Genomic DNA, 26,112 nt, shown 5'->3' with positions numbered 1-26,112 from the left:
GGCGGGAGGCGGGTGGTTTCAGCAGCTGCACATCAATCAGTAGGGGATTGGATCTGAGGTGGCGGGTGGCGATTGGGGAAGCGATTAAGAAGGAGAGGGAATGCGCGGACGGTTATGTGTCTGAAACGTGTGTCAGTTCGGGGTGGGGCCCTGGGATATCAGATATGGAGTGGGGTAGAGTCGGGAGAGACGATTCAAATTCCGTTCTTGCATTTAAGTCACATTATGATTTAAGAGTATTTAATATCCAAATTTACTATTTTATTGGGATTTTTTATTTTAGAGTTTTAATGAAACATATTGTTTATTTTTAACGAAAATGATATTTTAACTATAAAAAAATCGCTGCTTATACTATTTACTTACAACATATTTTTGTCATTTTGATTAAAACTCAGAAATTTCAAGCTATTTTTATTAAAAAAAACTTTCCCCCATTTTAAGATGTGCTCAAATTGTTATCAAAATGCTGTTATGATCTCATCTCCCTCAGTTATTATATTTATTTGGTAGAATTTTCTCTTAAATTTATTACTATTTAAGACTTGTTTTTTGATCAAGTAAACAAAGTTGAATTTATCAAAAAACAGTAAACAAAGTTTAAAGGGCGTCTTCAAATCAAAATTTTCCTAACCCATAGAGCACGTTTGGTTAGGTTTGGACTTCTAAGGATAGAATTGAATTGAAAAGGACTGTAGGCTTTTGTAAGAGAGGACGTGTAATTTGTGTATGAGGATAGGTTAGATAACCCATTATTATGAATTTATAACCTATTATGTTTAGTTATATCCATCTTATATTTTAACACAACAAACAATGGATTAAACTCAAGTTCATTTTAATTTATCAACCTATTCAACTAGCCCACCAAACAAGCTCATAAAGTTTAGGGGCTTGGAAATGTTTTTTTTTTTTTTTTCTAGAATGCCAATAAAAATTGGATGGTGCTATCCATACATGCTTTATCTACACTACGGAAGAGGGTAAGCTTAGCCTCATAATGGATCAGCAATAATATAGTTCAAATTTGTCTTTGGCGAGAATCAAACCTAAGACCTCTCACTTACAAATGAAGAAAAATATCACTAGATCGTAGTACTAAATAGCTTCACACACCTTTTTTTACTTCTCACACACTCTTTGAGTTTCTTATAGTCGAATCGAATGAATTGAAGACGATCAAATGACACAAATTAATTAGTGTGTGAGAAGTAAAAATTGGTATGTAAATAGTCCCACTATAAAATTTTCTAAAAAATACACGTGTATTGTAGACCTATTTGACTGAACTATTATAAGGGAATAGAGTGAAGGAGGCCAGCAGCAAGAGAGAAGAGAGATTTAATTGTGATGTGTGTGTTGTATCACCCCATTATGTCTTTAATTATAGTAGTAGGATAAGTAGAATCCTTACCCTTTTAGGATTACAACTCTTAATAGATAATTAACAACTAATAGGAATATAAGAGATATTCCTAGATCCACTATGATTTATACAATCACACTCCTATTCTAAATATGACTGCAACACTCCCCCTTGAGTGTTTAAATACTCAAACAATCATCGCATTAGATCTTTAGCAAATAAAGTAAAACAGTTGATGAAGTCGATGACACAATAAGAGAATGTGAGTCTCTAATATAATAAAGTACACATTGGTAGTAAAACTCACAAAACATTGCTATGGTAAAACCCAAGGTGGGAGAAAACCCCATAGACTAAGGAGAAAAGTGAGAAGTATGCATAATGTATAAAAACAAACGTCAAACAAGACGAAAACAGTGAACTCAACGGAATATGATCATCCCAGGATGGGTGCCTCATCATGTAAGATCCCACATCGCCCAGGGGAGTGATCCTTATATGTATATTCTCATCCCTACCTAGCACGAGACCTTTTGGGAGCTCACTGGCTTCGGTTCCATCGAAACTCCGAAGTTAAGTGAGTAGCACACGAGAGCAATCCTATGATGGGTGCCCCACTGGGAGGTTCTCGTGTGAGTTCCCATAAACAAAACCGTGATGATGTGGTTGGGGCCCAAAGCAGACAATATCATGCTACGGTGGTGGAACGGGCCCGGAATGTGGTGGACCCCGGACCGGGATGTGACACATCAAAACCTCATTAAGTAGCAAAAACCCAATGGGAAAATACTTCTAATCGTAGGAAAAATAGTACTAAGATCAAGTGAGTATGCTTCAGGATACTCTCCCTGAGTTAGACATAACTTCCAAATAAGAAAACTACAACCTATTCAATTCAGATAATTTACACATACTAATTCCTTGGGCAAGGTTTTGAAAAGTAAACTTGGGCAATGACGTGAAGAGATGGGCCAAGTTGTCTTGAGAACAAATTTGCTTGACTTCAATGTTCTGATGTTGTTGTTGCTGGTGAGAGTAAAAGAATTTTTGCGCTATGTGCTTGGTGTCGTCTCTTGTGATGTATCCTTTCTTTAACTGCTCGATACACGCTGCATTGTCTTCAAAGATCGTCGTAGGAAGGTCAACGACAGAAGTAAGACCACTAATGCTTCGAATATGTTCCACTGCTCTCAACCAAAATCACTCACGCGATGCTTCATGCAAGGCGAGAATCTCAGCATGGTTCAAAGAAGTCTCAACTAGTGTTTGCTTGGTAGACCTGCACGATATAACAGTGTCTCCAATGTAAAGACATAGCCCGTTTGAGAATGTGCCCTATGTGGGTCAAACGATATCCAGCATCTGCGTAACCAACAAGGCGAGAATCAACCCAAGAATCAAGGGGGACGGCGTGTCCTCTCGAGGATTTGTGGATGTAGAACAAGCCCAAATCTGTAGTACCCTTGAAGTAGCATAAAATGTCTTTAACAACATTCTAGTGTTTGCGTGTAAGCATGTTGTTGTATCTAGCCAAAAGATTAACAGCAAAGGAGATGTCGGGTCTAATGCATTGAGCCAAGTACAATAAAGCCCCAATTGCACTTAGGTATGGAACTTTAGGCTCCAAAATCTCTTCCTCATCCTCCTTGGGACGGAAGAGATCTCGTTTAGCATTTAGAGTCCGAACGACCATAGGAGTACTCGAAGGCTTTGCTTTATCCTCATTAAAACGATGCAACACCTTCTGCGTGTAATTCGATGATGTACTAGGATTCCATCCGAACAATGCTCGATCTCCAGATCGAGGCAATATCGAATTTTTTTTTTCCGTTTTAAGATGTTCTCAAATTGTTATCAAAATGTTGTAATGGTCTCATCTCCCTCATTTATTATATTTTATTTGGTAGAATTTTCTCTTAAATTTATTACTATTTAAGACTTGTTTTTTGATCAAGTAAACAAAGTTGAATTTATCCGAAAAAAAGTAAACAAAGTTGAAAGAGTATCTTCAAATCAAATTTTTCCTAACCCATAAAGGACGTTTGGCTAAGCTTGGACTTTAAAGGATAGAATTGAATTGGAAATGATTGTAGGCTTTTGTAAGAGATGATGTGTAATTCGTGTATGAGGTATCATATTTTGACACAATAAACAATGTACTGGATTTAAGTCCATTTTAATTTATCAACCTATTCAACTGGCCCACCAAATAGGCTCATAAAGTTTAGGGGCTTAGATTTTTTTTTCTTCTTTTTTTGGAGTGCCAATAAAAATTGGGTGATGCTATCCACACACGCATTATCTACAATCTGGGAGGGGGTGAGCTTAGCCTCACAATGAGTCAGCAATAATATAGTTCAAATTCGTCTTTGCGCAAGAATCGAACTTAAGATCTCTCACAGACAAATGAAGAAGAATATCATTAGATCACAATCCACACACCTTTTTTTCACACCTCTCTGAGTTTTTGATCGTCGAATCGAATAAATTGAACACAATCAAACGACACAAATTAATTAGTATGTGAGAAGTAAAAATTGGTATGTAAATAATTCCACTATAAAATTTTCTAAAAAATGCACGTGAAGTATTTTTCCATAGTCCACTTGCACGTGAAGTATTTGTTCTTCTAATAGAAGCTCTTCCACTTGAGCAAATTCTTTTAAGAGGCATTTCCAAACATTACCTTAGAGTTCTCATATAATAAGATTGCAAAGACTTGGGCTAGCATGCCCCTATTGATCACACATATATTTTATCAACAATTTCTTATCTGGGAATTTTGTATTTATCAACACGTTCCATCATGTGAGATCATACGGACAACAAAGTTCGTTCAATCATTCGAGTGCAAAAAGCAAACCAATCTGATAATAATAACAAACTTGATAGTTTGGGCAAAGTAGGGTAAAAACATAGTTCGTGCTTAATCAATGAACTCTCTATGATATGTTGTCAAATTTCAAACAATCAGGTCGGCCTACTAATAACTGCACTAGTATTTTCCTCAATTTGTTTCAAACCACTTGCATATTTTTATAATTCTATCACAAAAATTTCAAATATCATTTTCAACAAAATTTATCTTTGAGAAATGACAAATACTATTTCAAAGTGAGATTCTCTATAAACTCTTTGATCCCTCACAATCATGTTAATTTTCGTACTAATATTATAAAATATTTTTTCAAAAAGAATAAAATAACCAAGAATTGATAAAAAATCTCAATTTTGAAAAATTCTTATTTACATTTCTCCTTTTATCTTTTGGACATTTGAAATTGAAACCCTTTTCAGGTTATTTTCGAAACGCCGGGTTGTCCGGCCTGCTCGTAGGGAAAACGACACGTGGTCGGCACTGATATTTTAGCACGTACAAAGCAAAGGCTGGATTCCCGCGTCTGCAGTATTAATTAAGTCGGCAAGCCGCCAAGCCTTTGACTTTGGAAGTGAATCTTGTTCTTATCGAATATACTTAGCAAAATTCTAATTAAAAATAACAGTGGGACCTGCAATTACTATTAATTTTTGAGATTCTAGAGTAATTTTCGATTCTATTAAAAATTACTTAGTACTATAATCTAATAGTATTCCTCTTTATTTAATTTATAAGAAAAAAGTTTTAGATTTGATTTTCGTCAAAGCTGAATTTAAATTACATTTTTGTTAATCTATTGTGAGATTTAACTCATGTTCCCACCATTTTATTATATATAATATTGTATGTTCAAAAAATTAAAAAAATAAATAACAACAGTTGTATTTTTCATAAATTTTTTAAACAGTTGTACAAATTCAATCTACTAGCATTACCCGTCGAGGAAGAGTCGTTAGAGACTTGCTTTTGGGGCGAGTCCCCTTAATGTTTTCCATATTTCATATTTGAGTTTTTATTTTACTTAAAAAATAGAAACAAATTTTCTTCTATAATTTAATTGGTACAAATCTTTGGCCAAAAACTAAAGGAGAACGTTGTGTTTTCAATACCGAATAATCAGTAAACCCCAATGGCCTACCTTTTACGAGTGAGATGAGAGACTGGCCATACCAAAAACTCACCAATCCCAAACCAAAACCTAAAATCCAAATAAGATATTGTAACCGACTCTCACTCCAATTGAAGCCATCCTATCCACCAAAAAAGTCACCACCTAACTATCAAACAACTCCAACCAAGAGTCACCAAAACAGGAGACAAGAGTGCGGATCGTTAAAAGAGATGATATTGTTGCCCAATCAACAGGAAGAAAAGGGAAAAAATTCTCTCAAAAATATGAATTTTCATAGATTTTTTATCATTTCATAGTTTGAAATCAATTTTCATGCTAAAATTAGAAAATATTGTGCAAAAAAACATGAGGGACAAAAGGTTTAGAAAAAGTCCCACTTTAAAAAGATTTCTCAAGATTTTATTTTTTACAATAGTTTTAATCAAAATCTTCAATTTCTATAATTTCTGTAATTTTCTTTCATAGTACGTACAACAAATTGCTTATCAATGATTGAAGAATATGAACTTTCTACTTGCCATCGTCACTAGTTGAATTATAATTAAATTACTTTGGATCGTTTAGCAAACCCCAACAAAGAATGCTATTCGAACAATAATAGATTAAGATATGCAACGAGCCAAAGTTAAGATAAAAGTTTCTTGTCTCGGAATAAATGCGATATTAAACAAGTTTAATTATTAATAAAGCCAAAGCCAACGAGGACACAACGGTTACAAAACTAAAACCCCGAAATGGAGGACGGAGTTATCTTTGAAAAACATCCACTCGTCGTATAACTATTATATTGAAGAATATAACTTTAGATGGAGAGGAACAACGAATATCAATGGCTATACCATGCGAAAGCATTTATTGTTGATTAAAATAAAGTTGAGAGATCCTTCGCATGCTGCTTTAGATTGGATCGGATTGGATCACTTGCCGACAGTTGTAACGCTTTTTTCGTAGGGACTTAGGGATATGAGCAAGTAATGCCTCCACGTCGCCTGCAAGCGGAAGTAGATTGGCTTGTTGCTGACAAAGTAATGACTACCAGATTTAGCAACTCGATCTGATTTGTGAGATTTGGATTGTCTGTCTTTTTATTTCACGTACTTCTCATGCTTTTTTATTTATGTGATCATAGTTAAACTATATTAATATTTAATATTTTTATTGATTTTATCTTATTATTTTTATAAAAAAATTAATATAAAATATTAACGTAATTTAACCGTGACTACAAAAAGACATAAGGAGGATATAAAATGGTAAGAACAGACAATTCAAGTCCTTGATTTGTGTTACGTAGGTCTTAGATTTCCATAAATTCATGCTTGCTTAAATGGAAGGAGTAAAATTCTCTCTCCTCTTTTTTCTCTCTTCTTTCCTTCTCTTCCTATTTGAATGATCACAATTAAACCACGTCAACATTTTATATTAATTTTTTTATAAAAAAAAAAGATAAAATAAAAAATATGAAAAGAAATGATTAAAAAAAAAAATACAGGAAAGAATCCTAGTCCTAAATGGAATCTAACACACGCCTGCCTAATGTACTTGAAAAACTATTTTAGAGTACAAACCTCATGATTAATATCATTAAAACCTTTCGTTATCATATAAGCTTATCTTTATTTTTTTCAGATAAATGATACTATCTACACTAAGAAAAGAGAGTTGGTTTAACCACACAATGAGTGAGTAAATAATGTAATTTAAATTCTCATTTAATAAGAATCGAACCAAAAATCTCACTTATAAACGAACATCAATATCATTAGATCGCAGTACTAAGTGGCAGATTATCTTTAGTTAAACTAGCTAATTGACACATTGTTTCTCATTTAATAATAATAGTTATTTAGAAAAAATAAAAAAACCTCCCCTTGTAATACATTGTTTCTCATTTAAAGAGGATTTGAAGAAGAGAGTTTCAAACACTCACTCTGGCATCTCCTAAGGCAGATGTCGTTCCAATTCGGTACTTGATGTTGGTTTACGCAGACAGTGCGGGCACACGCATCAGCACACGCATCGAGCTCAGATACACCGCAGACGGTAACGCAAGTATCAGGAATAGGGTCCTTTGAGAATGCACCAACCTTTTTCAGCATTCTTTTCGACGTGCATACCCTTTCGCAGACAAAAATCTCATCAGAACTCTTCTCCCTCCCTCTAGCGCTCTTTAATCTCTGCTCTTCGCCACGCCTTTTCTTCACTCGAAACGCTTGTCCTGCAACTACTGCAGGGATAGCGGCTAATAGGGACCACAACACTTCCACCATCACAAATGCAGGGATCAACCTCTTCTTCAGCAGGCTATTACAAAAATAAAAATATAACGAGCTTAGGTAATGATTTAATCATCATCGGTATTGCAGTCATGCAATACTTTGTAAACTTCTCCAGGTCATTTTGGCGTAACCTTCTCTCACTCCAATCGAAGCCATCCTATCTACCAAAGAAGTCACCACCTAACTATCAAACAACTCCCACCAAGAGTCACCTAAAACAGGAGACAAGAGTGCGGATCGTTAAACGAGATGAAATTGCCCAAACAGCTGGAAGAAAAAAACAAAACTCTCTCAAAAGTATGATTTTTCAGATTTTTTATTATTTCACAGTTTGTAATTAATTTTCATGTTAAAATTATAAAATCTTATGCAAAAAACATAAAGAAAAAAAGGTCTAGAAAAGGTCCCACTTTAAAAAGTTCGACAGCATTTCTCAAGATTTTATTTTTTACAATAGTTTTAATCAAAATCTTCAATTTCTATAATTTTTGTAATCAACAAATTGCTTATCAATGATTGAAGAATATGAACTTTTTACTTGTCATCGTCACCGGTTGAATTATAATTAAATTGACTTGGATTGTTTACCAAACCGCGGCAGAGAATGCTATTCAAATATTAATGGATCAAGGTACGCAACGAGCCAAAGTTAAGATAAAAGTTTCGTGTCTCGGAGCAAATGCGATATTAAACAAGTTTAATCATTCATAAAGCCAAAATCATCGAGGACACAATGGTCAAAAAACTAAAACCCCGACATCGAGGACGAGAGCAGTTATTGTTGATTAAAATAAAGTTGAGAGATCCTTTGCATGTTGCTTAGATTGGATCGGATTGGATCACTTGCCGACAGTTGCAACGCTTTTTAGTAGGGATATGATGGAGTAATGCCTCCACGTCGCCTGCATGCAGAAGTAGATTGGCTTGTTGCTGACAAAGTAATTGACTACCAGATTTAGGAACTCGACCTGATTTGTGTTACGTGGGTCTTAGATTTCCATCAATTCATGCTTGCTTAAATGGAAGGAGTAAGCTTTTTTTTTTTTTCCTTCTCTTCTTTCTTATTTCAATTCTTACAGATAAATCACATCAAAATTTTATATTAATTTTTTATACATCTTATATTTATTTTTTATAAAAAAAAAGGAAAAACAAAACAAAAAATGTGAAAGAAAAGAATGGAAGAAAAGAGAATCCTAATCCAAAATGGAATCGAATTAGGATTCTCTCTTTCCATCTCTCTTCTCACATTTTTTTATTTTGTCTATCTCTTGTTATAAAAAATTAATATAAGATATTGACGTGGTTTAACCGCGATCATTTAAATAGAAGGAGAGAGAAGAAGAGAGATAAAAAGCAGGAAGAGAACCTACTTCAATGGAAACCTAACACACGTCTGCCTAACGTACCTGAAAAACTATTTTAGAGTACAAACCTCATGATTAATATCATTAAAACCTTTCGTTATCATATAAGCTTATCTTTATTTTTTTCAGATAAATGATACTATCTACACTAAGAAAAGAGAGTTGGTTTAATCTCATAATGAGTTCGTAAATAATGTAGTTCAAATTTTCATTTGATGAGAATCGAACAAAATATCTCACTTATAAGCAAACATCAAAATCACTAAATCGTAATACTAAGAGACATGTTATCTTCAGTTAAACTAGCTAATTGACACATTGTTTCTCATTTAATAATAATAATAATTTAGAAAAAAATAAAAAAACCTCCCCTTGTAAATACATTGTTTCTCATTTAAAGAGGATTAGAAGAGAGTTTCAAACACTCACTCTGGCATCTCCTAAGGCAGATGTCGTTCCAATTCGGTACTTGATGTTGGTTTACGCAGACAGTGCGGGCACACGCATCAGCACACGCATCGAGCTCAGATACACCGCAGACGGTAACGCAAGTATCAGGAATAGGGTCCTTTGAGAATGCACCAACCTTTTTCAGCATTCTTTTCGACGTGCATACCCTTTCGCAGACAAAAATCTCATCAGAACTCTTCTCCCTCCCTCTAGCGCTCTTTAATCTCTGCTCTTCACCACGCCTTTTCTTCACTCGAAACGCTTGTCCTGCAACTACTGCAGGGATAGCGGCTAAGAGGGACCACCACACTTCCACCATCACAAATGCAGGGACCAACCTCTTCTTCAGCAGGCTATTGCAAAAATAAAAATATAACGAGCTTAGGTAATGATTTAAATCATCATCGGTATGTCAGTCATGCAATACTTTGTAAACTTCTCCAGGTTATTTTGGCATAACGAATGGGGTTATGTTATATAACATATAACATAATAACAAAAGTTGAGAAAGTTCAGTTCATCATGAGACAATCCTCGAATCACATGCAGCAGATACAACATCAACAAATGCATCTACCCAAGTTCTAGAGCGAAATATATTAATCCCACGCATAAACCAGGCCACAGAGAAACATGCATTCATTAGTCCAACATTTACTGTAATCCGGTTCCTAACACAAGATCATAGCCAAGCGAACTTATATCATCTGATAGACAAACAATAGAAGGAAAGCAGGAAAGAGCTAAAAGAATGTCGGAGTGTCCATCAGGCATTTTCGTTTTCTTAATACGTTCAACAATATTGCCGTCACCTAAGAAGACATTTGAACATGCTGTTTTCCATACTAGTGAAAACTTCCAACTATAAATATTACTCTAACAGTTGGTTTTAGAATAAAATGAAAATCCAAGGGATACATGAATCAAAACAACAGTTGGTTTTAGAATGCAATGCAGAGTGCAAGGAAAACCGCTTCAGCTCCAGGGTTACAGGTTCGGCTGCACTTGAAAATCAACTGCACAAGCGGGGCATTGAGCTGAAAAGCACAATGTAACTCGCACATTTTAGACATTACAAGCATGTCTATCAGGTTCCATTGCTATACCTAAATATGTCTAGTAGACATTTCTTTGGCCAACTCTTAGTACAACAACGTCATCAAGGACATTACCAGATGAAGTAATTTGAAGGGAAAAAGAAAACCCGTTGAAGTAATTTGTAAAACAACCAATTCAAGCACAATTACGCAATTTTTTGTTACCGAAAACAAGTATGTTCAAGTCCTCAATCTCTTTTGTATTGCCCCTGAATTGGATTTTTCCCCCTCTCATTCGCTTTACTTTTGCAAAATTGATCAGTTACCAGAACCTAGTAAATAAAGAAAAAATCCACACAGCTCGTTTTTCATCCTAAACCCTAAACCCTAAATATCATCACAATGCATAATATAATACATGAAACCCTAGGTTTAGTAAAAGTAAACAGAAAAATTAGAGTCTCAAACACTCAAAAGAGGCATTTCTTCAAGAATTACAGTAAACCGCAACCTCTCCTACACCATCCTAGTAAGAATCAAGACTTTCCGCATCAGAATTTTGCATTAAAAAAAAACAAAAAATACAGAGAAATATCTACAATTACAAAATTAAAACCAATTTCAGCCGAAAGGACGTAAATTGATTCAAATTTCTTGAGAATTTCGAGAAATGAAAGAGTAACTCACTGAAAGGTTTGAAGATTTGGAGTGGGAGTAAATTTGCAGGCGTTTGTGGAGTTGCAGAGCTTCCGGAGGTGATTGCGAATGCCGTGAAGGTGAAGATCGTCTGAGGAAGTGCCTGAGCAGTGACAAGTCTTTTAACTTTCAACAGTACGAATTGGGCTTGGGCTCCTTACGCTTAAAGAAACGAAACTAACAAGTGGGCTCAAGGTCCATTTACCACATGCAGAAGAGCCCAAGTCCAACTCTTATCACCATTTCTTTCCTTTCAGTTTACACAAACTTACATATGACATGCAAAAAATAATGAAGAAAGACTCATCGTTCTAAAAATCTCCACCTAACGCCGCCTAGGCACTAGGCGCCTGGCCACCACCCTGATAATGCCTAAGCGTTTGAAAATTAAGAAATGGTGCTTAGACCTGCTGAGGCGCTTGTCTAGACCGTCTAGCCCGCCCAGATCTACTTAGACATCAGCCTAAGTTGCGACTCACTTAGACAGAAAATAGATAACTTCATTTTGCATTTTATTTTTTTCAATAAATTTTAAGAGACTTGTTGAATACTTAAATGAACACACATTATATGCTTGTTCCCATGTTTTCATTATGTTCCAATACTTCATAATATATATGTCATTCTATTTTGTAGTTTATGATGAAATTATGTATATTTTAAGTATAAACCAACACTTATTTACACGAAATATAATGAATCTACTTAAATCCGCCTAGTTCGCCTAGACCCCGCTTGGCCGCCCAGACACTAGGCCCCAACCCACTGCCCGATTAGCACCTAGTGTCTTTTAGAATCTTAGAAAGGCCTAAATTGTAATCTATGCGGGGCTTTGTATTTTTATGTTCTATTTTTTTATGCTTCGTGATAGTGTTTTTAAACAGCGTATTTTTTCAAGATGTAACTTTAATTCTTAATTTTCACGTTTGATTTGTACTATCTTATGATGTTATAATTAAATATATTTTTTTTCATATAAAAAAAAAACTTTAATTTAATCCAATCATGTGCACTAAGTGTTCGATGAAATGTTTGAGTTGTGCGCATCAAGTGCTCGATGAAATGCCTCAGTTGACATGCTTTGGCATTCTTTGACATTACTCATTAGTTTCCTATATCTACCCTCAACAAAACTCCACATATCATAGTAGTGGTCAATATACGTTGCCATAAGCTTTTGATGAATGTTGTTAGGAATCAGCAGTCGCCCAACAAGTTCTTGATGAAATAGTCCAATGAAGTTATGTTGGGTCAGAAACATGACCACATTATTTGAAAATCCTAGCTACTTTTGTTCTAGAACTTTATTTCTATCAAAAGTATTAATGCATCATTAAAGCTAATCTAACAAAAAATTGGGAAAACATTGGCCTTTATAAAGAACAACAAATGTAACAATTAATTCCAAAGACATGCTCTTGCTAATTTACAAAAATATTACATCCTTGGTGGGTTTAATTCAAGTATAATTGAGAACATCATTGAGAACATAGACTAAAAGCAATGAAATTGGGTATAGAAGGTAGGCCAAGAATGATGTCCAAAGGGAAAAGGTGGAGACGAAGCTTGCAATCAGACCCATCATAGTGCAGACAATTAGAACTACCAAAACTTCAGCAGAAAAATCCCAAGTCATTTCACGAGCATAAATTATGGCTAGCAGCACAGAAAATCCTAGAACATTGTTCATAAACACCCCACCATAAAGCTGCATCCAAATAAAGATGTGTTTATAATTGTGAAAGACAATATAAAAAATTGGGCACAATGACAAACCTCAGAAAATGTCAGAGATGTGGTTCTTGGTGTTTTTCTTGAAGCTGCCTTAATTGCTGAAGCGGCTTGTCTGGCATTGGTTGCCAAGGGGACTAGCACAAATGATACAAAGAAAGAAGGGATGCTTGCAGCTGTGGAGAAATCTTGAACACTACCTAATTATTGTTGTGTTATACGTGAAAAATCAAATTATTTCAGAGGGCGAAGTGGGGGTTTGTTTCTTTCAACAGATGAGATTGAGATAAGAGAATATAATCCAATGAACAATTCATAAGTGATTAAATTGTCACATTTTGAACTTTTTACGTTGAAAGGTACATAAAAAAAAAAAAAAATAAGACAGCACGTCCAAAAATCAACGTAAGAAAAGCTAACACCAAAAAAAAAAAAAATTATCGCTTAATCAAATTACTACATAAATAAATATATATAGCCCCATATAGAGCCCGAAATATATAGCCCCTCATTGGGAAATATTCTTTTATAAAACCTTAAATATTCTTCGGAGCTCTAAAATGGGCTATATCCACCGCTTTTTCAGCTCCATATAGAGTCCCTCACTGGGGATGCTCTAACAAGGGGGTTATTATCAGGAAATTCAAATGGTGACTTTCACTTCACCAATTCTAATTAATAATGTTAAATAGATATTATTAGAGCATCAATTAATTTACTAGTCTGTTTCTTTTAGGTTTCTCTTGCACATGGATGTAAACTACGCAAGGAAGTATAGATTTACAAGAGTCGATTTGATAATATTTTCTCAATTAAACAACAATGTCAAATTCACTTTAGTATTGGTATCATGGAAAAGACATTGTTGAGAATATATTGATAAAACAAAAATTAAAAGTACAATAAGTTAGAGGGACAAGAAACCCAACCCTAACACAGTATCAAAAAGCTAATAGAAACAACAAAAAATGAAAATGGTAGAGCTAGAAAGAATGACCAAGGCTCAAACCAACAAGGAAACTCAAAATTAGATCATAAGAAAAAACATTAAAATAACTCTTAAGAGAAGCAGAAGTTCAGAAGCCCCAAAAGATTATGAACAAAAGTTGCAACTGCATTCAAAGGATAAAAATTCAACCACCAATAAATCTAGTTGGCTAAACAATTAGCCACATAATTACCTTCACGATATATATCAGAAACTCGAATCCAAAAGAAACTAAAGTCGATATGATCCCGAAAAGCTCTATTTTATATATATTTTTAAAATTTGCGAACCACAATAATTTTTTTTTTTTTGGATAAATTTCATTATATTGTTTGATCACACATTTCAACATAACTCAACCTAATCAATGTGAAGAATTCTAGTTCTGTTGCAAGACAATCTGACATGAAAACATTTACACTACGCGTGCGTATGAATAATTTAATGATTCATATCATATATTGGAAGTTTAATTAACAAAGATATAAAAAGAACAAATTTAGAAATTTTAAGCTGCGTACAAGATGTAATTTTGGCCAAGATGGAGTTGAATTAATTCCACGCACCATACTTCAGAAATATTATGTATATATGTTCATGCAAGGAAAAAAGACCAAAGTATTGATTAATTCTTAGTGCTGAGTCTCCAATTTCTAGCTGGAGAATCTTTGATTTCTTATCTTCTTCATGTTTTGATGAGTCTCTTCTTCTCATTTCCATTGTTACAGTTATAGGGATCTTCTTTGGAATAACGTTGCATAGGGCTGGTAGCCTCATGAAGCATAGGTTGAACACGCTGCCCAGTGCCTCTTCTTCCTACACCAAGTCCCACAACATGACTCTATCTTTGGCAACGCTCCCTTCTGTTTTCTCTTTCGTTTTCCTATGTGAGCTTGGATGGAATGGTTCTTCTCTTTGCTCATTAAAGAAGCGTGCGATTCTAGGCCAAAAAGTGATCTCATCTTGATTTAGTCAGCTCAGCTTTGAGTTTTAATTGTTTCATAAGTGTCTTACTTGGCTTGTAAGGGAAAAAGGGAAGGATAAGGTTGTTCACTCTCAAGCCTTCCTATGTGGAGCTTAAAATAATGGGCTTGGATTTTTGGTGCTCTTAAGCAACACAAAATCTTCCACAATTCTAACTCCACGTAGGCCCACTGAACTTCCATAACCATCCACACCATGACCTACTTAGTAAGCCCCATTACATGACTTGGGCCCACTTAAGGGTGCCGTGTGCTTGGTGTGATGTCACCGTATTAATATTATTATATTGCTTGGCACAATAAATATGCATGATTTGTATTGGCTTGGTGTGATATTACAAATGTTCATTTTATAACACTATTTTATTAGTGTAGCATGATTTTCAGCTTACATACCCCTTATTTCGCACTTTATGCATGAATTTAAGCTTGGCTTGTGACATGTATGCAATGAATGGGTTTTAAGATATTATTGAAATTATAGGTGAAATTTTTGGGCCCTAACACCAACTAAACTGTAGTACTAGTTGGTATTCCTCTTTATTCTTCGCTAATAAATGTGAAATCTTAAGCTTGACTCACATGAATGATGATGACGTATTATATTTGTATTGAGTTCGATACTTAGATAGGTAGCTTATTTTGTGGTCTAGTCCAATCTTTCCCTCCCCTTAGAATAGAAAATCCCCTTTCCCTTTAGTAGAATATCGTTGTAGAGAAAAGTTCAATTGTTGTTTTCTTGATTTTTGTTTTATTTCGTGTGTTATGAATTTCTTGTTTAAGTTTCAAGGGTCAAGTGTTTCTTCCAAGTCTTTACCAATTCCGTGAGGACATAAGGATGATAGGACAAACCTTGAGCTTCAATCATTTTATGATCAGCTTAATTATTTAAGTAAACTGTCAAAGAAAATAACGAGTAAAATGAAGGAAGTTTCTATTGTATTAGCTTGAGCAAATAATCTAGAACGAGAGAGTCATCATGACTCAACTCACGATTCAATTCGAAGATTCTCTAAATACTGTAGAACTGACTCGGTCTCTCATCACGTATACAGCACGTGATAGACTAACAATTTTCATAAACTAATTTAACTAATGGCTCGGAATATATATATATATATATATATATATGTATGTATGTATGTATGTATATATAAAATATGTATTAATATGAATTTGACTAAAAGTAATTGTCCAACAAATAAGTTCTTGTAAAATAAATAAATAAATTCTTGTAAAATAAATAAATAAATTCAGGAAACAATGCCAATCAAATTAACAGTCTAACAAATAAATTATTAAAAGGTTAATGTTTGAGAGACTATCTTTTTAGATCATATTTTGTAAATCACTTGATGTAGAGGTTCAAGGTTTGATTCTTTCTCTGAATCGTTAAAAAAAAAAATCCAACCGTCACATCCTGGCCCTGGTGGGACCCTTTCCTGGGCCCGACTCCACCGTAGCACGATATTGTCCGCTTTGGGCCCTGACCACACCCTCACGGTTTTGTTTTTGGGAACTCACACGAGAACTTCCTGATGTGTCACCCATCTTGGGAATGCTCTCGCACGCTACTCGCTTAACTTCAGAGTTCCTATGGAACCCGAAACCAGTGAGCTCCCAAAAAGCCTCGTGCTAGGTAGGGATGAGAATATACATTTAAGGATCACTCCCCTGGGCGATGTGGGATCTTACAATCCACCCCCCCAGGGGCCTGACATCCTTGTCGGCACACATCCGGCCAGGGATTGGCTCTGATACCAAATTGTCACATCCCGGCTCGGGCGAGACCCCTTCCCGGGCCCAACTCCACCGTAGCACGATATTATCCGCTTTGGACCCCGACCACGCCCTCATGGTTTTGTTTTTGGGAACTCACACGAGAACTTCCCGATGGGTCACCCATCCTGGGAATGCTCTCGTGCGCTACTCGCTTCCTACGGAACCCGAAGCCAGTAAGCTCCCAAAAGGCCTCGTACTAGGTAGGGATGAGAATATACATATAAAGATCACTCTCCTGAACGATGTGGGATCTTACACCAACCATCAATCATCACATATAATTTACAAAATATGATTTTACTAGCTCTTTCCTAATTGAAAATATGTGCAGTCAATATAGAATGTGTTCGTATAAAGCAGTCGAACGTACTCAAATGAATTTCAGTAAAACTAAAAAGTCAGCTAGTGAAGAATCTGACCACTCATTACTTGATGAAGGAATCCAAATGATGAAAATTCAAAGCAAAACTTATTGTCTTTTGGACAGGTGTATGAATAATGTAACCTAACAAGGGGGTTATTACCAGGAAATTCAAATGGTGACTTTCACTTCACCAATTCTAATTAATAATGTTAAATAGATATTATTAGAGCATCAATTAATTTACTAGTCTGTTTCTTTTAGGTTTCTCTTGCACATGAATGTAAACTACGCAAGGAAGTATAGATTTACAAGGGTCGCTTTGATAATATTTTTTCAATTAAACAACAATGTCAAATTCACTTTAGTATTGGTATCATGGAAAAGACATTGTTGAGAATATATTGATAAAACAAAAATTAAAAGTACAATAAGTTAGAGGGCCAAGAAACCCAGCCCTAACACAGTATCAAAAAGCAAATAGAAACAACAAAAAATGAAAATGGTAGAGCTAGAAAAAATGACCAAGGCTCAAACCGACAAGGAAACTCAAGATAATAAGAAAACCATTAAAATAACTCTTAAGAGAAGCGGAAGTTCGTAAGCCCCAAAAGATTATGAACAAAAGTTGCAGCTGCATACAAAGGATAAGAATCCGACCACCAATAAATCCTAACATTATCTACACTAAAGTTGGCTAAACAATCAGCCATGTAATTACCGTGACGATATATATGAGAAACTCGAATCCAAAAGAAACTAAAGTTGATATGATTCCTAAAAGCCCTATTATATATATATATATATATTTTTTTTTTTTTTTAAATTTGTGAACCACAATATTTGTTTTTTTTTTTTTTTGTTTTTGACAAATTTAATTATATTGCTTGATCACTCATGTCGACAAAAACTCAACCTAATCAATGTGAAGAATTCTAGTTCTATTGCAAGACAATCTGACATGAAAACATTTACACTACGTGTGTGTGTATGAGTAATTTAATGATTCATATCGGATATTGGAAGTCTAATTAACAAAGATATAAAAAGAACAAATTTAGAACTTTTAAGCCGCGTACAAGATGTAATTTTAACCAAGATGGAGTTGAATTAATTCCACGCACCATACTTCACAAATATTATGTATATATGTTCCTGCAAGGAAAAAAGACCGAAGTATTGATTAATTCTTAGTGCCGACTTATGACTCAAGAAAAAGGAGGAAATCTTTTATTGTTGACCGAGTAAAAAGTATGGCAGCATTCTTGAATCTTTTCCATATAAATAGGAAGAGAGCTCTGAAGTCGTTCTTCAAAACAAAAACAAAATAAAATGTCTCAGTTTGCTCTTCTTTTTTATTTTCTGATCACAGTTTCAGGTTTTAGCGAAGGAATTACAACATTTGGAATTGCCAATACAATCGAGAATGAATCCGGGATGGGAATACTAGGTGCTATTATCGACAACAGTTCTCGGATTGGCAAAGAAGAGAGAGTGGCAATTCAAATGGCACTGGATGATCATTTTGATTCCACTGGGAATCAGAGACTGGTTCTGCACGTAAGAAACTCTCAGAGGAAGCCCTTGCAGGCAGCTCTTGCAGGTAATTAAGCTTTCTAACCTTCCTTGTTTTTATTTTTTATAAAGGCAATATCTAGGTTGCACTGAAACTCCGAAGCCCAAGTGTCGGGGTGTCCCTTTTTTTATTTTTTATAACGGCAAATATTACGGGGAGGGGAGAATCGGACTGAAGACATCATATGCAGGGTAAGTTCTTTTTTTTTTTTTAAACAAACGATGTTATCTACATTAAAGGAGATGGGTGGACTTAGCCTTACAATGAGTTAGCAATAATGTGGTTCAAATACCACTTCATCGTAGTACGTACTAAGTGGCATAGGATAAATTCTCTTAACCACTTGAGTTACAAGACCTTCAATGCTTTATATGGTTAAATTAAGTTTATACCAAATGATTGAAAAATTACGCAAAACAAAATGGCAAGTTTACTTCTCAAAAAGTTGAAAATTGGTTTACTTGTGGCCTTAACTCTAAATCTTAAATAATTCTTCACATGATCCTTTCATTACATGTACATAACTTAATTAATTATCTAAACCATGATGTGCAACAATTCTTCACATTCTCAAGAGATGTCCCACGTAGGTCGAAAAATTTAAAAACCTTACAAAGGCATATAAGGAATTGAACCACTTATCCTATCAGCAGGTAGCTTTAGGATTGGAATAACCTTAGCAATTTTCTTCACATCCCTATGTTGCTATCTTATCATAGAAATATGAGGCATATATCAAAAGCTATATAATTGTGTATTCTTCAAACTAGGAAATTTAGTACATATAGGGATCGATGTATCATGCATCTATGCATTCATTTTTCTCTCTTCTTTGCTTTTAAATTTAGCTTGAAAAAACTCAATAGTAAGGTAAGTAATTGACTGTTGAAAGATGTGCCATTTTATCAATCTGCAGCTAAAGGTCTTATAGACGAGCAAAAAGTGCAAGCCATTCTAGGACCTCATACATGGGAAGAGACGTCATTAGTAGCTGAGGTTGGCAGTGAGACTCATACCCCAATTGTTTCATTTGCTGAGGCTAATCCAATGTGGGCAGCTGAGCTGTGGCCCTTTCTGGTTCAAGCTTCTCATAACCGGTTGAAACAAATGGAAGCAATTGCCGATATAGTTCAGTCTTGGGAATGGCATCAAGTCACTGTAATTTACGGAGATAGAGATTCTTCAGCCAATGAAGTCTTACCTCACCTCTCCGATGCCTTGAGACAAGTTGGTGCAGAAATTAGCCACCTGGTAGCTCTCCCTCCCTTTGCTTCTTCTTCATTAATCACAGAGCTTGAGAAGATTCAAAATGACCAATGTAGAGTCTTTGTTGTGCATTTGTCTGCGCCATTGGCAGTGCAACTATTCGAAAAGGCAAAAGAAATGAAGATGATGGAAAAGGATTATGTATGGATCACCACTGATCCTATTACAAGCCTTGTTCACTCTTTTAATGCCTCCACCAGCTCCTCAATGCAAGGGATCATCGGAGTCAAGAGCTACTTCCCCGAAAGTGGGAACCAATTTAAGGATTTTGATCATAGGTTTCGAAAAAGGTTTAGTACGGAATATCCTGAAGATGGTAACAATGAGCCTGGAATCTTTGCAGCACAGGCTTATGATGCTGCAAGGGCAGTGGCTCAAGCTATGACAGAAAGCAGCAAGGGAAGGAAATTGTTAGCAAAACTTTTGCGAAGTGATTTTCATGGCTTAAGTGGAAGAATTAAGTTCAATGGCCAAAAATTAGCTCCGCAACATGTATTTCAAATCATCAATGTGAATGGAAAAAGTTACAGAGAAGTTGGATACTGGTCAGATGGATTAGGATTCTCAGAGACTATCGGTGAAGGTGCTACTAACAGATCTTCCATGAGATATTTGGGGCAAGTGTTTTGGCCAGGAGGGCCTTGGTATACTCCAAAAGGGTGGGCTGTACCAAGAACAAATGCAAACGTGCTGAGAATTGGTGTTCCGACAGGATCAACATTCAAACAGTATGTAAATGTGAAGAAAGATCCATTGGGAAATAACTTTTCTTTCAGTGGAATTGCAATAGATCTCTTCAAAACAACCGTAAATGAGCTGCCTTACCATTTGCCCTACGAGTTCTTTCCTTTCGAAGGAACGTATGATTCTTTGGTGAAGCAAATCCATTTGCATGTAAGATATTTACTTTCTGTAGTTAGTATCTTCATGCAGTTGGTTAATTAATCCAAATTGCATGCCAATATTTGATGTTTAACTTCATGGAATAATTAAGATCAATCAAACTTGTCATGCAGAAATTTGATGCTGTGGTTGGTGATGTATCAATAGTGTCCCGGAGATATGAACACGCAGAATTCACGCAACCCTTTACTGAATCAGGATTGAAAATGATAGTTCCAGTCAGGTCCAAAACATGTAACAAAGCTTGGTTATTCATGAAACCTTTCACAAAAGCAATGTGGGCACTTATAGGAGCCACCAATGTCTACAATGGCTTTGTTGTATGGCTGATAGAGCGAAACTACCGTCCCGAACTCAAAGGTTCTGTGCTAAATCAAATAGGAAGCTTGATTTGGCTATCTTTCACCACTCTCTTCTCCTTACAAGGTAAATTCGTAACCCACATTGATCATTGTTTTATTTCACTCTCTTCCCCTATTTTTTTATTTTTTATTTTTAAATTGTCTAAATACTACTTCTATTTGATTTAACTGAGCAAAGGAGATAAGCTGCATAGCAATTTGTCTCGGATGACAATGGTGATCTGGCTATATATGGCGCTAATCATCACGCAGACATACACCGCTAACCTTGCCAGCATGCTCACTGTCCAGCAGCTTGAACCTACCGTAGCAGATGTTGATGAACTGCTGCGAACCAACGCCATGGTTGGTTATTGTAAGGGATCCTTTATTTCAGCCTATCTAACGGAAGTCTTGCACTTCCACCACAACAATATTATGCAGTTTAACTCCATAGAAGAATATGCTTTAGCCCTCAGACGTAAAGTAATTGCTGCTGCTTTTCTCGAAGCCCCTTTGGCAAAAGTATTCCTTGGAAAATACTGCAAAGCCTTTATGGAAGTGGGACCGACTTTCAAAGTTGGAGGATTTGGATTTGTAATTATCTAGCTTCTCACCAAGTTCATCTCTTCTGCATTCAAGTAACCATATATTAACTAAGCTTTTATGCTACAGGTATTTCCAAAAGGGTCTATGTTGCTTCCTAGTGTAACGGAAGCAATGTTAAAGGTAACCGAAAGGGGTGACCTTCGGACTTTAGAGAACAAGATGCTGGCCTCTCTGAAGTGCTTGGATGCAGACACAGATGGTGCTAATCCTAGTCTAAGCCCCAACAGCTTTTGGGTACTATTCGTACTCACAGGGGGGACATCGACAATTGGTCTTGTGGTTTACATTTTTCGCATTAGTAAATCAATTCTTATAGACAAAACCTACTGGAAGTTAATATTGGATGTAATGAAACGATGGGGAAATCCAAACAGAAGGTGCTCAAGAAAAGACAGCGATATTAATGAAGAAAGTCATCCATATCCTTCGAATGCATCTGCCTTGCAGGCTCAAGTCTAGACATTGATACCGGTTGCAACAAAATTAGATAAACGAAAAGATTTTTCCACGTAGATTAGGATAGAATTCAGTTTTGCATATAAAAGAGTACAACTTTAGCCACTGCATAGAAAACATAGGCCAACTCTCTAATCCATTACTTTGTGTAACACGTTACCGGCTCGCTAGGAGTTCTTCTTTTCTTTTCGAACTGTTGGCTCGTATTCAATACCATAGAATAAACATTGTAAACTTGTAACAGTGTTTTTAAGTACTGAAACTTGTAATATAATTTTGTGAAAAAGAATAATCATCAGTCAAAGTCCCTAAAGTTGTGCATTATGTATTGCTTTAGGATTCAAAGTAGATAGTTCTCTACGTAGAACATTCCGCAGAATTGTTACTTGAAAGGTCTGATTCTCAAGAACCAGCAGTGGGCTTCCATCATTTTCTTCACCACCATGTCCCCATGATCAGCACCACATATAAGAAAGTTGGTAAACACAATGCAGTCTATATATATATATATATATATATATATATATATATATTTTTTTTTTTTTTTTTGTTTTGCTTCAGTTTCATCGATCTCCTCTGAAACTCCTAGCCATGGCAGAATCCGAAATGAAAAAAAATCATTTCATAATCTAATATAACATTGCTAGCCTAGATCATCACAATGGATTATCCTCAGTCCAGAAAAAATATTGATGCAGCTAAAGTAACCCTATAGCAATCCCGTTGATAATGTGAAAACGCAAGGCCAATAAAAAATTAAATATATACTGTTACTATGACTTGGTATACAAGTATACTTGCTAGACAAGGTTTACATAAAAGGAGGGCTAATCTAAATGATTTGATAAAGAATCAAGCAGAGATCACGAAAGATCTATACAACTAGGAACCGGAAACGGCCCCTAAAATCCGAAAATAATTCCATCGGTCATATTTGAGGAAACGAACTAGTATGGTCAAACTTTCTTAAACTCATAATCTCATTCCATCAATCTAGAGCGAAGAATTAATCTAAAGTCAAGATTTCTCCAACTGCAAGAATTCATGGATAGGAACAATTCAAAGGCCATTATTTTCTAAACTTTCAACAATTTAGACCAAAATTAGTCCCAATGTAATTTTGTCTTGTCTTCCTAAAACAGTCCAAATAGGATGCATGAGTTAATGCTACTCGTCTATACATAAAAAAGATTCAAAATAATCCAAATGAACGATTCAAAGTAGGGACTGACATTTATGTACATAAGTGCAAGGTGGACCACAGAGGCATGCATGTATATAGATGTTACTTGGAAATTGATGCTGAATTGCTTGGAATCTAAGTAATATGAACAAAATGTTGATATAAATTACTTGGTTAACTCTCTAACTGTAAATAGATGTCCCAAGTTTGAATCTGCGCGTGTTCTTTCGTTAGTAGAAAAGGATTTGCAGTACGACTGCTTCAAAATATGCTTCGGAAATTTCCCATGAATGCAGTTTATGTTGGTATTCACCGGAGTTTGCTTACTCAATACCAAAATATGTGGGTGATAAGTTTACAAACTCTATCACACCTCTCACTTCACTCTCAATAAAATTGTACTAACAAATGGAGAAGGGATAGGAAATAACAAGCTTCCACTAAACAAGCTTTCTTGATATATGAAATAAAAGGCAGTTTACAAACTGATGAAAAAAAGACAGAAGCTTACAAGCTTATGAACATGAGAGAATACAATCAGAAAATGGGATTCGGATGGGGATTATACTAAAGCCTAGCAAGGAGGCTTATTTATACAAGCCAAACAGCAAAGAACCACTCAAGTGCTTTAAATAAAAAAAATACAACAACACATACAATCATTCAAACAGATTAGAACAATCTGGCACACACACATGCAGCGACAGATGGTGATTACCATCTTTACACCCTTTCACATATGCACCAGCTGCTAGACACTTTTACACACATGCTCTGCATCATTCCTTGCTGTCTTTCAACACCTTTCGGCTAGCACATGGAGGAGACTTTGTTCTTTGTAGCTGGAAAGAAACAAACAGCTAGCAGCAATATTTTACAACCTGTTTTGATTTGAATTTCCAACAGTTTATTTCTGATTTTCTCTTCTCTCTTTCTTCTACTGTCACATTTTTGTTGTCTTCTTCATGACCAGGAAGGTAATTAACCATTCATTCTACAGATAAGTTTGGCCCTTACTGATGATCAAAAGTAGGAAAACCAATTCCTTGCATTGACCATGACACGAGAAAATCAGGGACCACGTTTAACATCTGAGTGATTATATAAGACCAATTGTATTTGTTATAAACATGAAAAGAATACGAACCAGTGTCTGCCATATTTGCACAGACTGGAAAAGTTTCCCGCTTTGTTGTCCTTCATGGTCTTTGTTTTAATATTTAGACAAACGTTGAGGATTGATGGAAGTAGTGACAGAAGGAAGGACGACAATTTCGTAGGCATAGGTGCAAATGTAGATACGGGTTCTCAAATTGGTAAAGGGCAGAGAGTAGCAACGCAGATGGCAGTGGATGACTTTAAAGTTTGGTTTTCCTCCACTGCTATTAAACTGTGTTTTGAAAATTTGAAACTGAAAAGGAACACAACACAGATTTGTTACACAGCGTATTATTCTAACGATTGTAACGACGACAATGATATAAATATTGCAAAGAAAATTCAAGGGGCTAGCCAAAGTTGACCATTAAACTCTTTTGATCAGCTTATAAACAAATTACAAGTTAAAAGTTAAAAGTTTCATGCTTACAAATTTACAGTATTCTTATCTTGATTTTTGAGAATTGTGATTCAATTGATTGAATCTTTATCCTTGTAAAGTATTCTTACATGTGGTATCAGATCCCTAGGTTCTAATTAATCATTGAATTCGATTCATAAAATCTTTTATTTTGCTCGAAAAGATACAAAACCGGGATCGAAGGTTGAGTTAAAAAAAAAATAACTCTGTCAATAAACGGTGCCGTTTCGTTAAAGAGCCGTTATAACTTTGAAAAGGTTCTTTTAAAAATTTGACCATTATGTTTTGGGTTTTTGAGTTTGTTGTTTGTTACCTGAGAAGTTCTCCTTGCGAACTTTACCCCTTAGTTTTGGTTTCAATTCAAAATTTGATGCTAAAGATTAACAATCGTAAGAAATTGATTTTGAAAAGGTATGTTTTCATTCCATGTAAAACTAAATTCACTCGACATTGATGGCAATATTAGGATAAAATGATTGAATAACTAAGTTTATATGTTGGCTCAATTCGTTTTTTCAAGCTTAATATATTCTGTAGTTGTTATAATGCTTCCGCTGCTATAATTAACACAAAAGCTTTGAAATTTTACGGATTGGTGTGTGTCCTATCATTGCATATTGTATTTTGTGTTAACCAAGTTTTGCAGCATCAAACTTAAAAGAAGTTCTGCAGATTTTGTGCGATTGACTTTAGTGATCTTGAATTGTTTTTTTTTCTATATATGTCTTCAATATGAAAGGCTATATATATGATTAAGTTGATTCAATGAACTCAATTTGTGTTGAGAAAGACCGAAATCAGGAATCATTATAGATTCAAAGTTCTGATTTCATTGATGTCTTCTGCGGTTTCATTAAAGTCAATCAGTTTAGGTGTGGTACCAATACTCACTGGTGGGAGCAATTACAAGAAGTGGTGAAGAGAAATCGAGTTGCTTTTGACACTAAATGAGTTTGATATTGCACTTGACATGCCAAAGCCTGCAGCATTGACCGATAAAAGCACAAAGAGTGAGAAGGCTGAGTTTAAGAGATGGACTACGGGTAATAAAGTGGCTCTATCCATTCTTGAAAGTGGCATGACAGACACGGTGCGAGGAGGAATCAAGAAGTGTGAACTAGCAAAGAATTATCTAAATGTTGTGGAGAA

General features: G+C 35.3%; 3 protein-coding genes across 4 annotated transcripts; 1 reads left to right on the top strand and 2 right to left on the bottom strand.

The window, feature by feature from the left end:
• Nucleotides 1–5,978: 5,978 nt before the first annotated feature.
• On the bottom strand, nt 5,979–7,952 carry LOC103932496 (uncharacterized protein At5g64816-like). Its single transcript, XM_048586779.1, has 2 exons — nt 7,307–7,952; nt 5,979–6,393 (listed from the first exon to the last, which is right to left on the bottom strand). Exons 1-2 carry the CDS (start codon nt 7,644–7,646, stop codon nt 6,332–6,334), a joined length of 402 nt encoding a protein of 133 aa, XP_048442736.1. The 5' UTR covers nt 7,647–7,952; the 3' UTR covers nt 5,979–6,331.
• A 1,253-nt stretch (nt 7,953–9,205) lies between these two features.
• On the bottom strand, nt 9,206–11,336 carry LOC103932490 (uncharacterized protein At5g64816). Of its 2 annotated transcripts, XM_048586908.1 has the most exons (3): nt 11,197–11,292; nt 10,444–10,509; nt 9,206–9,825 (listed from the first exon to the last, which is right to left on the bottom strand). In XM_048586908.1, the coding sequence occupies exon 3, from the start codon at nt 9,789–9,791 to the stop codon at nt 9,417–9,419; it is 375 nt and encodes a 124-aa protein (XP_048442865.1). In that variant the 5' UTR covers nt 9,792–9,825; nt 10,444–10,509; nt 11,197–11,292; the 3' UTR covers nt 9,206–9,416. The 2 variants fall into 2 exon arrangements, with proteins under 2 accessions (XP_048442865.1, XP_009340392.1); XM_009342117.3 differs by lacking the exon at nt 10,444–10,509 and having other exon boundaries at nt 11,197–11,336.
• Nucleotides 11,337–17,665: 6,329 nt separating this feature from the next.
• On the top strand, nt 17,666–22,504 carry LOC103933282 (glutamate receptor 2.8-like). The gene is made up of 5 exons (XM_009342956.2): nt 17,666–18,653; nt 19,543–20,786; nt 20,909–21,221; nt 21,336–21,733; nt 21,812–22,504. Exons 1-5 carry the CDS (start codon nt 18,383–18,385, stop codon nt 22,202–22,204), a joined length of 2,619 nt encoding a protein of 872 aa, XP_009341231.2. The 5' UTR covers nt 17,666–18,382; the 3' UTR covers nt 22,205–22,504.
• Nucleotides 22,505–26,112: the final 3,608 nt, after the last annotated feature.

This window comes from the organism of the source record quoted next, unplaced genomic scaffold (genome assembly GCF_019419815.1).
Source record: "Pyrus x bretschneideri cultivar Hongxiangsu unplaced genomic scaffold, Pyrus_bretschneideri_v1 Contig25, whole genome shotgun sequence".
Taxonomy (NCBI): Eukaryota; Viridiplantae; Streptophyta; class Magnoliopsida; order Rosales; family Rosaceae; genus Pyrus; species Pyrus x bretschneideri.
The sequence above is the reverse complement of the archived record's forward strand: the minus strand, read 5'-3'. Positions and strand labels throughout refer to the sequence as shown.

Bases quoted from the DNA above. Each gene is read 5' to 3' on its own strand.
- LOC103932496 (XM_048586779.1), bottom strand. From the start codon at position 7,646: ATGGTGGAAGTGTTGTGGTCCCTATTAGCCGCTATCCCTGCAGTAGTT. The intron at 6,394-7,306 runs GTGAGTGTTTGA...TTACTTTGTCAG, and splicing joins CTGCCTTAGGAGATGCCAGA to CAACAAGCCAATCTACTTCC.
- LOC103932490 (XM_009342117.3), bottom strand. From the start codon at position 9,791: ATGGTGGAAGTGTGGTGGTCCCTCTTAGCCGCTATCCCTGCAGTAGTT.
- LOC103933282 (XM_009342956.2), top strand. From the start codon at position 18,383: ATGTCTCAGTTTGCTCTTCTTTTTTATTTTCTGATCACAGTTTCAGGT. The intron at 20,787-20,908 runs GTAAGATATTTA...CTTGTCATGCAG, and splicing joins TGAAGCAAATCCATTTGCAT to AAATTTGATGCTGTGGTTGG. The intron at 21,734-21,811 runs GTAATTATCTAG...TTTATGCTACAG, and splicing joins AAGTTGGAGGATTTGGATTT to GTATTTCCAAAAGGGTCTAT.